This window comes from Platalea leucorodia (assembly GCF_965183815.1).
Source record: "Platalea leucorodia genome assembly, chromosome: 6".
In the NCBI taxonomy this organism is placed as follows: domain Eukaryota; kingdom Metazoa; phylum Chordata; class Aves; order Pelecaniformes; family Threskiornithidae; genus Platalea; species Platalea leucorodia.
Window position 1 is genome coordinate 1,867,140 of NC_138828.1, and position 13,675 is coordinate 1,880,814.

The window sequence follows — 13,675 nt, forward strand, 5'->3', positions numbered from 1 at the left end:
AGTCTTGTCTAATCCCAGGTTCGGCTCAGGGTCCTGCAGCATCGAGGACCTTCTCTGCGCCCCAAAATGACCTTCGGGGGGGTGGGTGAGGGTGCCTCACTCCGACACCGGGGTCTCGGGCACCCCCACCTCCTCCGGCACCCTTCTGATCCCGCTCTGCTCCCGTGGCTGCCGGTGCGGTGCCCGCCCAGACCGGCTGAAATGGGACCCACCAGAGCAAAGCCGGTGTGGGGCCGGGGTTCGCACCCGGCGGCCGCCTTCTGTCGCTGCCTCGCGTCTTACGCAGACGCAGCTCTCTTCGCCTCTACCTGTGAACAAGCTGGGCTTCAATCCCCATAAAGCTTCAATATATTAGATCAAGAGAGAGCGTTTCCATCAGAAAAACTCACTTTTACAGCCATGCATCCTAAACTCCTTTACGGTTTGTTAGGAGCCTTCCCCGACATTTTTTACGTGTATTCCTAAGCACCCTCTCCCTCCGGCGAGCATCTTCCCTTGGAGGCGGCGATGACAACCGTGAGACAGGGATCTCCATTCAATCAAACCGGTCTGAGCAGACGGCGAGGAAAAACAAACACACAAACTCTCCCATAAATGCATAAAGTTACTTTATTTTCAGTATACATTTAATTTTGAAAAATATAAAGGCTAAAATATCTCATCATCTTCATCTTTTGATTCCATAAAAGTCACAATAGAAAGCTTCATAAAACTGTAAAATACTATAATGTTATAAGGAATTTCATGTTTTATATTACTGGAAAAAAAAATCATTTTAATATATTGAAATGTTTTCTTTTTTTCCTTTTTGTTCCACCATCTTGATCCACTTCATTTTACACTAAGTTTTTATTCTTTCCTCCAAAGCAAATACAGACTTATGAGAATTAAAAACAATAAGAAAAGTATCCGAAAGTGCGTGTTGATTCAAAAAACAAAAAAAAAAAACCCCAAAACCAAAGACCTATCGGCCACGATGACGAAGCAGCGTGGGCTACGGAGGCAGGCGGCCCCCCGGGACAAAGCTGGGCGCCCGTCCCGGCGTCCCACCGCGAGGCCGGACCCGGCTCCGAGCGCTTCATTTCTTCACGGCCTCTTCCCATTTCCAAGGGCTTTGGGTCACTCTCCCAGGCGTGCTCACCCAGGCTTTTCCCCACCAAATACCCAATTCTGATTGAAACAGAAGTTTTTGTGATTTTCCAAGGTCTATGAAGTGCAGCGAAACGTTCCCTGGGACGCCTGGAGCCTCCCTTCCCTGCCCGCTGACTCCTGGGGCCAGCGCAGCTCTCGCCTGCTCTCGCCGTGTTGGATTTTGGTTTGGTTTTTAAAGGAAAAACCAAGAAAGGAGACGCCACCGCCAAAGCAGCGCTACGGTCAGGCCCCAGGGAAGGAAACGCTTCCAGCTCCCGTCACCGGAGCTGCGTGTTTTTCGTGGAAAGCTACAGAAACCTTTGTCCCGTCCCTTCAGCAACGCTACCCTCTGTACAACAGCTCCGCGGAGTTAAAATAAACAGTAAAAGAAAGAGAGAGAAAGATTGAGATCAGCAGTCAATACATTTCAAGTACATTTACCACGGTTTGAAAGCGGAAGACCTCATTTTTGTGGAGATACGTCAGCAGGTGCCAGCAGACGGGAAGCCGCTTCCCTCTCGTCATCGGGTTTGATCTTTGCTCCGTCAGTAACTGGGATTCCTACAAATCAAAGGGCTGGGCACAACGTCCCACCTTCCCCCGGACTGGGTAGGCGACGCTCGAGTCTTGTTTCCCCTTCGGGAGCCAGGGACTTGTGTTCGCCAAGGGATGGAAAGCGTTGGTTGCAGCCGGCATCGCGCTTCCCAGGTTATCCGTCCTCCATTTCGCCGGGAGGGGTGAGAGCCGCTCCGTTTCGGGCCGTTCCCGACGTCTCCCCAGCCTTTCCGAAGCGGGTGCGGGCTGGGTTCCCGGGATGCCGATCTGGGCGTCAACACGCCTTTCAGGGAAGCCGACAGCGAGACCCCTCGAGCACGAGTGGGGGGCACGGGGGTGCGCGCACACACACGCGCGTGCTGCGCCGGCGCCTCCGCCGCTCCAGCGTCGCTCTGCAGCAGCGAGCGTTCGCAGCAGGTCGGGCTCTAACCATCGCCGTCCCCATCGACTCACCCTTTCACCGACGTGCCGTAGGGAAAGGCAGGGGGCCAGCTGCCTCCACGGCACCTCTGGGAAAGCACGGAACAGCCCTATTCCGCACCTCCCGTTGCCGGTGTGGCTACTACAAGGGAGCAGATACTAAAATTTGGCATATACGGTCTCAGCACCATCTCGAAACCTCTTTACTTAACCAGCGTGGACTTTGGTTTCGCAAGGACAAAAGCGGCAGCAACGTGCCTGTCCTCCGTGGCTGGATCTTTCTCCATCGGGGAAGCAGTCCTCACAGCTGGGCTTTTTTTTCTTCTTTTTCGATGAAGCGTGTAGTGTGTTACATGTCGTCCTCACGTTTTCATCGAAGAAACCTCTTGGTGAAGCCCCATTTCCCACATGCAGGTTTACACGCGCACACATAGATGCTACGGAGAAAAAAAAAAATCATCTCTCCCAAGGTGATATTTGCTCGCTCGGTTTAAAACCGAAACCCTGGGCGTGCCCACGCCTGGCCTGCTCGGTACTGCTGCATCGCCGTGTACGGATGGACGGGTCTAGGACCGAGCAGTCAAGATTTAGGGTCGATTCTGTAGATGATGGTAAGCAGACGCGGGACGCTAGAGGATGCGGACGTTTGGGAGCCTGGCGAACGTCCCGGCGGGCCACCTTCAGCCGTGCTTCTCCTCCACCGCGCCGTCACCGTGCCTGAAGCGCACCCGGGGTCTCCTCACGTATACGCACGCGCACCCGCGCTTCGGAAGAAATAATTCGAACGATACCGCGTAGGAAATCAACAACGCGAATACAATCAGCATCTGTCCGCTGACGGCGGCAGCCGGTCACTATTCCGCTGACCACCGTCGCATTTAAGACTCTTCCCAGATCACAAGAGATTTAAGTTTACATCCCGTCTCCTTCACAGTAACGTTAGATTACTTATTAAAAAAAAATAAAACGACATAACCCTAAGCAAAACAGATGCTTCAGAGTAGAAGGTGTTAATCAAACCGATCCAGCCCTATGCCGTGTCCTGGAGATTGCAGTGTGGTGGTGTGGTTTTTTGTTGTTTTTTTTTTGTTTGTTTTTCTTTTTTTTTCTTTTTTCTTTTGTAAAAATCACATTATATATGGTACAATACATTTTTTTTACAGAAAGCCTGGCGTCTAGAAATAAGAGGTAGAACTACTCATAACTATACGTTTCCTGCTGCAGGAAAAATTCATTTTTCTTTACAGTAATTAAAAAAAGGTTAAAAAAATTGAAAAAAAAAAGTCGTAGGTTAGGCCCCCATAATTTAAACAAAATAATCTAGGAAAATAACACTCTTCCATGTACCTGACGGATTAAGTCCATTAAAGTGTTTCTTTAAAAAAAATTGCATAGGAAAGGGACATTTCAAAACACATGCTACAGCGATGGCAATGGTTTCTCTGTGCTGGGAGTGAAGTACCTTTGCCTTTTCCTTCCCGGCTTAACTACAAGTGCGGGCTTTACGAGCAGGTTAGTGTTAGCAGCGCTTTCCAGCATCTTCGAGCAGCGTAAGCGAGAGGCGGAGCTAGCCCGGAGGTCGGTTTTGTTCTGCCAGAAGGACAAACGGACAAACAGCGGCTGGCAACTACAGTAACGCCCGCTCCTCTGGCGTCTCCCACAGGTACGAGACGATAGCCTTACTGCTTCTGCCCTCCGCTTGCCAACGAGAGGCGCGGGCGTGTCGGAGCGACCGAGAAGGCAAACCGAGTCAGCGGGGGCAAACGGGGCCAGGAGGGACCAGAGGGCCGCGGGGGCAAGGGCGGGATGTCTCATTTACCTATGCGGGCGGGCAGCAGAGAGCGTTTTAATATTTGGCTAGTGACAAAATAAATTCCATAAAAGATTTAACAGACAGACAGATTACAAAGTAGTTTCTGTTCCCTGGCTCCTCCAGCAATAACCATTGTCTTCAGGCTCAAGTTCTATTCTAATTTGAGGCACAACTTTTACCGGAGTTCGTGGAGGGCTGCGAAGAAGAAGAAAGACACGATAAGTGCGGGGACTGCCTCCGGGCTCCTCAGCCGCTCCGGGTCTGCCGTGCTCAGGGCTTCCGCTAGCACGGCTTCCCAGCGACCAAATCCTGAAAAAACAATCTACAACATGCAAGAGAAAAGCAGCATTTTACAAACAAAACGGAGGGGCAACCGGCGTAAACGGGGAGAACTGCAGATCCTGGGATTTACTGGGACACCCGACAGGCAGCATCGCGTCTGGAAACGGCACAAATGCTCGACTCCCGGTATCGGTTCCTTGCGTAGCTCATACAACACAGCTTTCTGAAAGCGGCAGCCTGTAGATACCAAGTAAATAACCTTGACGGGCAGCGGTAATAAGCAACCGTCTTAAGATAAGGCCCGTACATCGGATAAGGTAATTTTAATGAATTGGTGGTCTAAACACTGCTCATGTCAGGAGGTAAAACCGCCGACTTCACTAAGGAGCTCCGAGTATCCCGCACTTGAGCTTCGCATCGAGCTCTGGCAACGCTCATAAACTGCCTTTGAAATAATTTGGTTTTAGCCGTTGAGATTCATTTCACATGCTAACACCTGGGAGCCTGGATACTTCTTCGACGTTTCAGAGAACTAGTGCTGCCTTGGGCTAGATCCGACTCCTGGCGCTGGGAGGCCCGAGGTGGCCCCAAGGGGCTGAGTGCCGAGAAACTGTTACTTAACTCTTCCTTGCTGCAGTTTAAGGTTATTATTTACTCTATTTTCCACCACAGACATGGGAAAATGCATTACTTCCTTTTGGCAACATCCTGTTACGTGACTGAAGGAAAGCCTAACAGCAATTTTCTCTCGCTGTCCGTCTGTTTTTTTTTTTTTTTTAAAGACGAAACAACCCCAATTAATTTGCTTGTTCCCCTGTAGATGTGTTTTCTAGACTCCTCCCAGTCGCTCTGCATCTCTCTTCTGGTTTAGACCCCAAGCCAGCCACGGGTACCGCAGCCGGCGTCCGCCCGAGGCCGGCGGAGCCCTCGGGCCTCGCGCCGGCTCTCCGCTCCCCGTCCCACGCACTCTAAGGCCGCGTCGCTCATCAACGTGGACGCTGCAACCCTGGGTAGGGAATTTTCTCAATGTGCTTTTTAAGAGAGTTTCCTATCGGGGGACAGAAATTTTGCCTCGTTGACTGTCGGTGTACTGAGGGTTAGCCAAGATGCTTTTGAGACGTCACTATAAAGCGCGTTTTTTGGGTGCTTACCTTGGCATGGTGTGTGACCGAAGGAAAGGAATTGTATCAGCACGACGTATGGCGTTCAAGGAATGTTGGTGATTTTTCTCCTGTCGGGGAGGGAAGAAAGTCTCGTTTGTCACTGCCTGCAGCACTGACGGCTTCTCAAGCCCAGCCTCAGTTTCTCCAGGACACTCTCATCTATTTGGCAACGCTTTTTTACTGCTGCCTGCCTGCCAGACGAATTTCACAGCTTGTAAATAAAAAATACTCCATTTCTCTCTCTCTCCTCCAAGATAAAGACCCTGGAACTGCCAACACGACCAGAAGACTCACTTCCCAAGACTTCCACCGCCTTTAGGTCTTGACACTTACCTTTTATCTACCCCTCCTTAGTTACCCTGGCCTCCTCACTGTCGCACCCAAACTCCTTGCGAGAAAACAGCCGGCTTGTCGCCTCTAATGGCTCTCCTCTCCTGAGCCGGCGCGGGGAACCGTGCCCTCTGTTAATAATAATCCTATTCTCGCTGTTGCTGAAGGAAAGCCGATGTCAGTAGTATCATTCGTAACATACTTGGAATCACAGAGCACAGTTCTATTCAAGGACAGCACCACAGTGCTGCTGGATTCCAGCTACTTTTTCTAGTCCAAGGGCCTGATTTTGTTTTTTTTTTTTGCGTTGTTTCTAATTAAAACCATAAATCAACTACTGGATTATGAAAACATAGAAATACGCAAACCAACTACTGCTCGGCTCACGGGTGATTTACCCCGGGGTTGTCTCAAAGGCCATTCCAGCAAACAGGTTTGCGGGAGAATGAACTTCTCCTTAACTATTTCAGCCTTAAAGATGTTGAAAACAGCGTTATCTGATCAGAAAATCCTGTGTAACAACATTTAGGGTGCGATTTGGTTTTAGCACATCAGGGCATTTTCGCAGACAAATGAGGAGGATCTGTTTGCTTGCCCCAGGCTGGTTTTGCTCCTTTTCTTTTCCTTATCAGCAAAACACCGAGAATATCTAAATAATCAGGGAATCATCTCTTTCTCTTTGTTTTATAATGCCAATCGCTAAGTGTTCCTGTACCTAAAAACCACAGAGCAATGCTTGGGACTGCCTAAGGTATCTAAAAGGCACGGAAATGCGAGGGAATTAGGCACCAAACCACAGTCTAAGGATCTGAACATCTGTGGGTTTAGGCCCTACTCCGAGAAGTCACCAGCCTCGCAGCAGTACTGAGTTATTACTATCACTCGTATTTCTCTCCAGATGGCATCCATCGCTCGTAGTATTTTATAAAGTCAGCGCAAAGGCAAAAAAGCTAAGGTCGGTTGTTATTCCCGATTCCTCGCTTAAAAGACCGTAACATGAAAAGCGGCAATGACTGAAAACGAAGATCACAGTAATCAATTACGGATATTAAGGTAAGAAAATTAAAAAGAAACAGAATAGCACAAATCACCTAAGAAGGGAAATACGTTAAGGGCCAACTGATCACTGCCTCATCAGTTTAACGCGCAATGCGGATCAATGACAGGCTTAAGTACTCTTTTAAGCGCTGATTTGTGCCTGGCACCTAAGGAAACAAACGGCAACGGGACAGCGATGCAGGTTAGACACGCTGCAAGTCCAGAACTAGGCTCAGAGGGAAAAAACAAATCAAACCATAGCAGAGTTAACACAGAACGGGCAAGGTCAGAAAAGAGAGGAGGAGAGAGCGAGCGGCCAAGAGACCAGTTAGTAGCTGGATAAAAGTGCTTAAGCCGGAGGCACCAGGAGGAACAACATCAATTTTGTAACGAGCAAAGAAAAAAAGCTCACAAAACCAAAAGCTGTCATAAATCACAGGCCTGGAAATTAAAAAAAAGAGAAAAAAAAAAAAAAAAAGAACAAGAAAAAGTACTTCTCGAGTAATAGGAAAGGTTTTTGGTTTCTTTTTGTACAAATCACTCTAAATACATATATATTTTTGTACTGCAAGTCAGAGTCAAGCAGGCATGCAAGAGTTCTACTCACTGTCGGCAGGTTTGCTATCACTTAGGAAAGGTTCCTGCTCCATGATGTCCATTGGTATTTTAATACTTGGGACTTTTTCTGAGTAGGGGCAGTCAGACTGTGAAAGAAACGTGTAAAAGGTCTTAGAATATTTTCACTGCTCTCGCTCTTATCGTCTCCCACAAATTAAAATCATCCTTCATATAGTTTCTGTAGGAATGAGGAAAAGGAGAAAAAATGAAAAGGCATCGTCCAGCTTCGCTGCCTGCTGGTTTCTGCTGGTTCCCCACTGCACCCCACTTTCCCTCCTCCTTCACACTGCGAAAATAAAACAGATCGGAAGAATAATCTCGTGTAATTGTTATCTTCCCCTTCCCCACCTTTGCCACCAGCACCCAATTCAGCCTGGAGTTGGCTGCGGGAAATACAGACGGCAAATGCGTTCGTAGGCAGGAATAGCAGGGCATTGCCTTCTGTGAAAGCGCAACAGAACGCTTTACCCTGCTGCGATTTCTGTGAAACCCCTTTTTTCTTCCCGACTGCTCTCTGAGGATGAGGGCCAGACACGATACGGCAGAGGTTCCTTAAGCTGGACTGTCTCAACTCCCCTGTTTATCTCAGTTGAGTCAAACCCAGTCTTGATTGTATCTCTATTTACAGGAAAATAGCTCGTCAAACCCAGGGCCCTTGTAGGAACTCAGCACTCCCCGCCAGCCAGGAGACACAGCAAAGCGGTCAAGAAAAGGCACAAGTGCAGAGAAAAGCTGTAAGCGGGCTCCGCGGAGCTTGGGTACCAGCACGATTCGTACCCCGCTGCCTTCAGTAACCCACCTCCTTAGGCTTAACAGAAGGTACTTGGAGTTATTTTGCTTTTTTAAAGTAAAAGTACCTTCTCCTAACCAAGGAAAGGCTGATATTGCGGAACTTGGCCAGAGAAGTAAGGCGGTATTTGCCAGAAATGTTAACACCTCTTTGTTCCTGGAGAGAACCAGAGGCAGCAGCGAGCATCACGCCGGGGTGGAGGCAGGGAGACCTTGAAGTCAGGGCAGGAAAACATTGCAGGGGCCAGAGAATCGCTCCCCCGGTTTTTTTTTAAATTATTTTTTAACACAACTGACATCCAGCGCACTATTCCATACTCCCATAGCAAAATGTGTCCTCAGGAGTATTTTCACGAGGATGAGGGATAAGCACAGCTCTAACAAAGATGATTCCGCCGAAAAGCACTGAGGCAGTAAAGCCATCCCCAAATCCCCATCCCTTCGGGACCATGCTGTAAGCAGAGCCTAAGAGCTGGGTAACATCTCCAACAGTTTCAGTGCTGATCAATAAATAAATGGCAGAGGTCTGTGGAACGGCAGTGCTGACGCTCAGGGTCTACTTTAAACTTCACCATCTAAAAATGAACAGAGAGGCAGAGAAAGCATCTGCAGTTGGCAAAAATGCCCCAAAGGGGAGAAGAGACCATTACACAGCACTTCGGAGACTGAAACTAAACATGCTAGCCCAAGATTTTTTTTTTAAAAATTGTCTGGCCTTTCTTGAGCCATGCATTTTTTGACATAAAATCGGAGAGAAAACCAAGGCGCTTGAGTTTTCGATAGGCAAATAGAGCTATTCGTTGCACTAATTCATACTTTGTAAAGCCAAGCTGGAGGGAAAAAATGGTGAGATTACTGAAAACCTTTCTTTGCGGCTCCTTTTTCGCTGCCCCTGACGGCTAGCAAACCCCCAGCGAGAGTTTCGCCGTACTCAGTCATCCAACCCCGCTCGCATTACCAACGCCCAGCAGTTCTCCTTGCTGAACGCTGCCCGCCAAATCCCAGAGGACTAACTTTGGGGGGGCGTATTTCTGGAAGGGAAAGGGTGAAAATAACCAAACCGATAATGCCAAGCGCTTTACGGTCAGGAAGCTGGTAAAAGCAAGTGCTGAAAAAAAACCCAAGAAGAGTTAAGAACCAATATTTTGCGTAAATTCTCTCACCCATTAGAATCAATGACTATACCTTAAATTAAGGAAAAGCCTGAGAAGAGAGGAGATAGCTTAAAACATACCGGAGATACGGGAGCCGTGGCTCAGGATGCGATGCTGCTGGATTCAAATCAGTCAGGAGGAGGGGATGGAGTCAAACCTTTGCTGACTCTTTGCTAAGGGCAGTAGGGAGTTTTCTCTCGTTTCGGTTTGCGCAAAGTTATCTGCTGAAGGAAACCCTCGGCCTCCCAGGAACGGGAGGAACGACGGGAAAGGGGAGCTTGCTGTCTGAGATAAGAGCCAATCTTCCCTGCTGGGATTCGGCTTGATTTAACACGGTGTGGATCCAGGCTACCTCCTACAGCGCTGCACCCTCACCTAACCAATTCCTAGTTTTGTCTCTTGCTCCACTTTAGACAGTATGTGTTCTTTATAGAAAGGCCTTTGCATATTTTCTCATCTGAACAGCCTTTGTTGCCTCTAACGCAGATCTGCAGAGGTGTCACATAGCTCTCGCATGAAGGACGCGGGTTCTAGCTTGTCCTCCACCAGGACTGAGGTTGCCTTTTCTGTCCTCCCATCCTTCAGCAAGACCAGGCATCGGGATGGTCTGGGGGAACTCTTGGAGCTGCCCTTTTCCTCTTGAAGATGCCAGATGGATTATTAGCCCACAAGGAGGGTTGATTTGGTAGGTCTGCTCAGTGCAGAACGGATGCAGACGATACCCAGCAGAAACCCTACAACCACCCCACGGCACCCGTGACCCTCCGCTTTGGTGGCAGCGGTGCCGCCTTCGGACAGACCGACCCAGCGGCTGCTCCTTGGGGAGGTCGCCGTTACCCATTTCCTATCCACTACGGAGGCCAGGGAGCAGGCGGACCGACCACCGGTGCCGCTGCCGCTCTGCCACACCGCACCGGGCTGCGGTGCAGAACTTGGGGGCTGCAGGTCGGTGAGCCGGGCCGGGGGGCTCGAGGAAGGGCCAGGTGACTTGTCCTGCTGCCTGCCTCCTCCCGGAGCGCCATCCCTTATCATTTGTTTCTCCTGCCGTGTTAAAATGGGATTTTTTTCCAGCTTCAGGTGATCTTACCTCTGCCTACATCATAGGAAAAGCCCTTCTTCGTGAACCCTGGATGGTTCCAGGAGCAGAACAAGTGACACCCTGCTTCATACTCTCCAGGTAGCCTAAAATTATTAAAGCCTAGCTCCCTTTTCGCATCGCAAAAGGTAATGCTGACCGAGGCAGCCAGCTGTCCAAAGGCAGCTCACGCTTGCTGTACAAAGTGCTATGTAACTAGTGGGTTTAGCACTTCAACCGAAATTTATAGGATTTGAGTTCATGCTAGACCTGGGTAGGAGAATGTTTAAAGGCACGAGGACTACATTTCTTCTTATGATATATACAGTAAAAAAACGGAACAGTCTAAGGCACGTGGATCTGGCCTAGTCACGTCACCGTGCTTAGTAATGACATAAGCAGCTACGTTTCAGTGTTTTAGGGCATGCTGCACCCTGAGGTAGGACCAAAGAGTACACTGCAGAAGGGCACGTATGCTTTGAAAATATTTAGGTCGTGAGTATTATCAACAGAAAGCAGTCTTGACTGCAATATGACAAGTCACATCTTTTTGTGCTTTTAAAAAAAGAGTAATTAAAAAAATATCAAAGAACAAAAGCAGAATATATTCAGAAGTAGCAGAGCTGCTGGTGAAAATCGTTCTCCTCCTAAAACGTAAGAGACGATGAGGGGGGAGAAAGGCAGAGAAAGGAAAGGTGAACAAGGCAGGCTGATGAAAGGCATTCTAGTAAAGGGCATGACACCCCAGCAGGTATCTAGCGCTCTTGTGGAAAGCGTGATGCCATTCTTGGCAATGCAAGCACCACCTACCACAGGCTGGTGACGGCTGGAAAAGGGAAGGCAACGTAGAAAAGAAGTTTTGTTTGGGGCCGACTTGCTGCAGCAGCAAAAGACTGAGCTGGTCGGCTTCAAAAGAGGCTGGGAAGTCCCCAGCCCCAGCGCTGGGGCGGGCACGGACTGTTCCCCGGGGTTAGCTAGCTAGAAAGGAGCGATTTGACAAGAGCAGAAAGCTCCTTACATCATCATTGTCGCTGTCCATACTGCCCTTCTTCTTCTTCTTCTTCTTCTCATCCTCTTTCTTCTTCTTGTCCTTTTCTGGAATGACGTCGTCAAGGAAGCTTAAGTCATGCTGGGAGAAGAGGTAGTCCATGGCTTTTCTGACTGCTACAAGTGCCAGGATCTGAAAAGGCAGAGAGGGACTTCTCAGTCACATTTTACCTTGAACTGGGAACTCTCTGTGCGTTCCTCTTGATGCTGCTGCTTAATCCCACACACTTGAATTCCGGTTGTAAATGAGAGAGAACAAGGTGAACGCCTGGGATACCTCTATCAACTGGAAAGTCTGAACCATGGCTGCTTCACAGCAGAATAAACAGGAGCAACGTAGAGAAAGAAGTATGTAATCGCTGAATACTCCTGTAGAGACAAAGGTCGTCTTGAACATCCAACTGACAGGCATCAGGCAAAATAATAAAGGGACAAAAAATGAGTATTTTCATTTACACTGACGCTGGGTTTACCAGCATCACCAGATGCCTACCAAGATCACGTGTACGCTGTGCCAAAGGGGACGCCGACGCACTGAAAGCTCGACTCGGCTACTAAAAGATATAACCCATTCCCGACAACTGAAGATTGCCTTTAAGATAAAGTTTGTTCCGAGCAATAATGATCAACGGCACAAACAATTCCTAGGAAAGGATCTCAACATTTGACTTGCGTAACTTAAGACGCAATTACAGAAGTGAGAAATTACTCAGGGGGTGGAAAGATGCCATGTAGACACCCATGATTATCCCATTACGAATTATTTCTGTATTCCAAGTGCTTTTCCTTCAAATAAACAGAGGTTTGGCTATTGGCCAGATCTTCACAAATGGGAAGTTTATAGTCTTTCTGTTCGTGAGTGCAAATAATTGAGGTTTTGTCATCAGATCCAGCTACGTCTAAGCTGTGACTGTACCTTCCCCGAGTTCGCACCATTACAATGAACTTCAGCAGACTCAGGGTTCGCTCAGATTCTCCCTATTATGGGCAAAGAGTGTCCAGATCTCAGATTCAGCTTTCGACAGCAGTACAACACAGCCATGAAAATGCAACGCAACGGCGTGTCAGTGGGAACTGCTGATTTTTAACGCCTTTATCTATGAGCATGCGTCCCAGCGAGAACATATGGAGGATTTTTTTTTTACTTGCATCATCTTTTCTCATTCCGCCAGCATCAGCGAAGAAATGCTCGTCCTTGTTCTGTTTTCTGCTTTCCCTCCTTCTCTCCCTTAAATAAGCACTGCAGTTCATAACTGCACCCACAACTGAAACGTTACTTGTCTGTACACCTGAAACTAGGTGACGTTGGGCCCGCATTTCTTAAGGGACTTTCACAAAGCTCTGACTTTGCAGCAGTCTGACCCATCTCCAAGCCAGAGACCAGACGCGGCCGAATCTCTGTGGGTGCAGCTATGGTCCCACTGGATCCCCACTGGATCCCCACTGGATCCAGCTGGCCCCACGGCCCCCTCCCTCCCACCTGTTCCAGCTAAGCTATGGCTCAGGCACGGCGGCGGGAAAGGATCTACTCCGTGCTCCCTCCATTAGGATCCACGGTCACGGGTTTCGATGCCTGAGGCAAAGTGTACATATAAACTCCCCTTAACACCTGTTTGGTTTTTATTTGCTATAAATGCCCAACTGTGTCTATAGCTCTAGTAACAATCTAAATGACCAGAAAGCTGTTTCGCTATTCCCCTTCCTTGATGTAGAAATACTGTGTCAGACTGACCGCACACTGTATATTTAAGAAACAGTTCTGTGTGATGAACATTTTATCTCTCAACATCCAAAATAAGTTTTAACACGACTCTGATAACGCGTTATTAGAAGGAGGACATGCATCCTACAAACTTACATATCCTCCTCCGACGTGAAACACGTGAATCAACATTGCTTACTGAAGTTCAAGGACAAATACATTCTTTTTTTTTGCTCTTGATTAAGCTAATCCTTCCCGTCCATTTGGCACACCTCTTAGCAGCGAGCCTCATTCTTGCTTTTGTCAATTTGTGCTACTTAAAAGCAACGGAGACGTTTTCTGTACGGTAATTAGCGTGGACTGAAAAAAGAAAACTATGCACCTCTCACTCGTTCATGCAGCCCAAGGAGAAAACACGGCCAATCTAACCTTGGCAGCCAGGAACGGTCAAAACTAACTACACCTTTCTGGAAAAAAATTAACTTTCCAGGCTCATTTTCCTCCAGAGGGTTTCTGTAAAGGCAGCCGCAGCAACACTGACCCCGTGCCGTCTTACCT

The 13,675-nt window shown here is 48.4% G+C and overlaps 1 protein-coding gene across 2 annotated transcripts in view; it reads right to left on the reverse strand.

Moving 5' to 3' along the window:
- Positions 1 to 4,062: 4,062 nt before the first annotated feature.
- Positions 4,063 to 13,675, reverse strand: part of SLC4A4 (solute carrier family 4 member 4) — a 191,117-nt gene continuing 181,504 nt past the window's right edge. For both annotated transcript variants that reach the window (XM_082315604.1, XM_082315605.1), the window contains exons 23-26: positions 11,387 to 11,548; positions 7,340 to 7,436; positions 5,353 to 5,432; positions 4,063 to 4,114 (exon numbers count right to left, since the gene is read on the reverse strand). In XM_082315604.1, the coding sequence (XP_082171730.1) occupies positions 5,389 to 5,432; positions 7,340 to 7,436; positions 11,387 to 11,548 (303 nt within the window). In that variant the 3' untranslated portion in view covers positions 4,063 to 4,114; positions 5,353 to 5,388. The remainder of the gene's footprint in view (positions 4,115 to 5,352; positions 5,433 to 7,339; positions 7,437 to 11,386; positions 11,549 to 13,675) is intronic.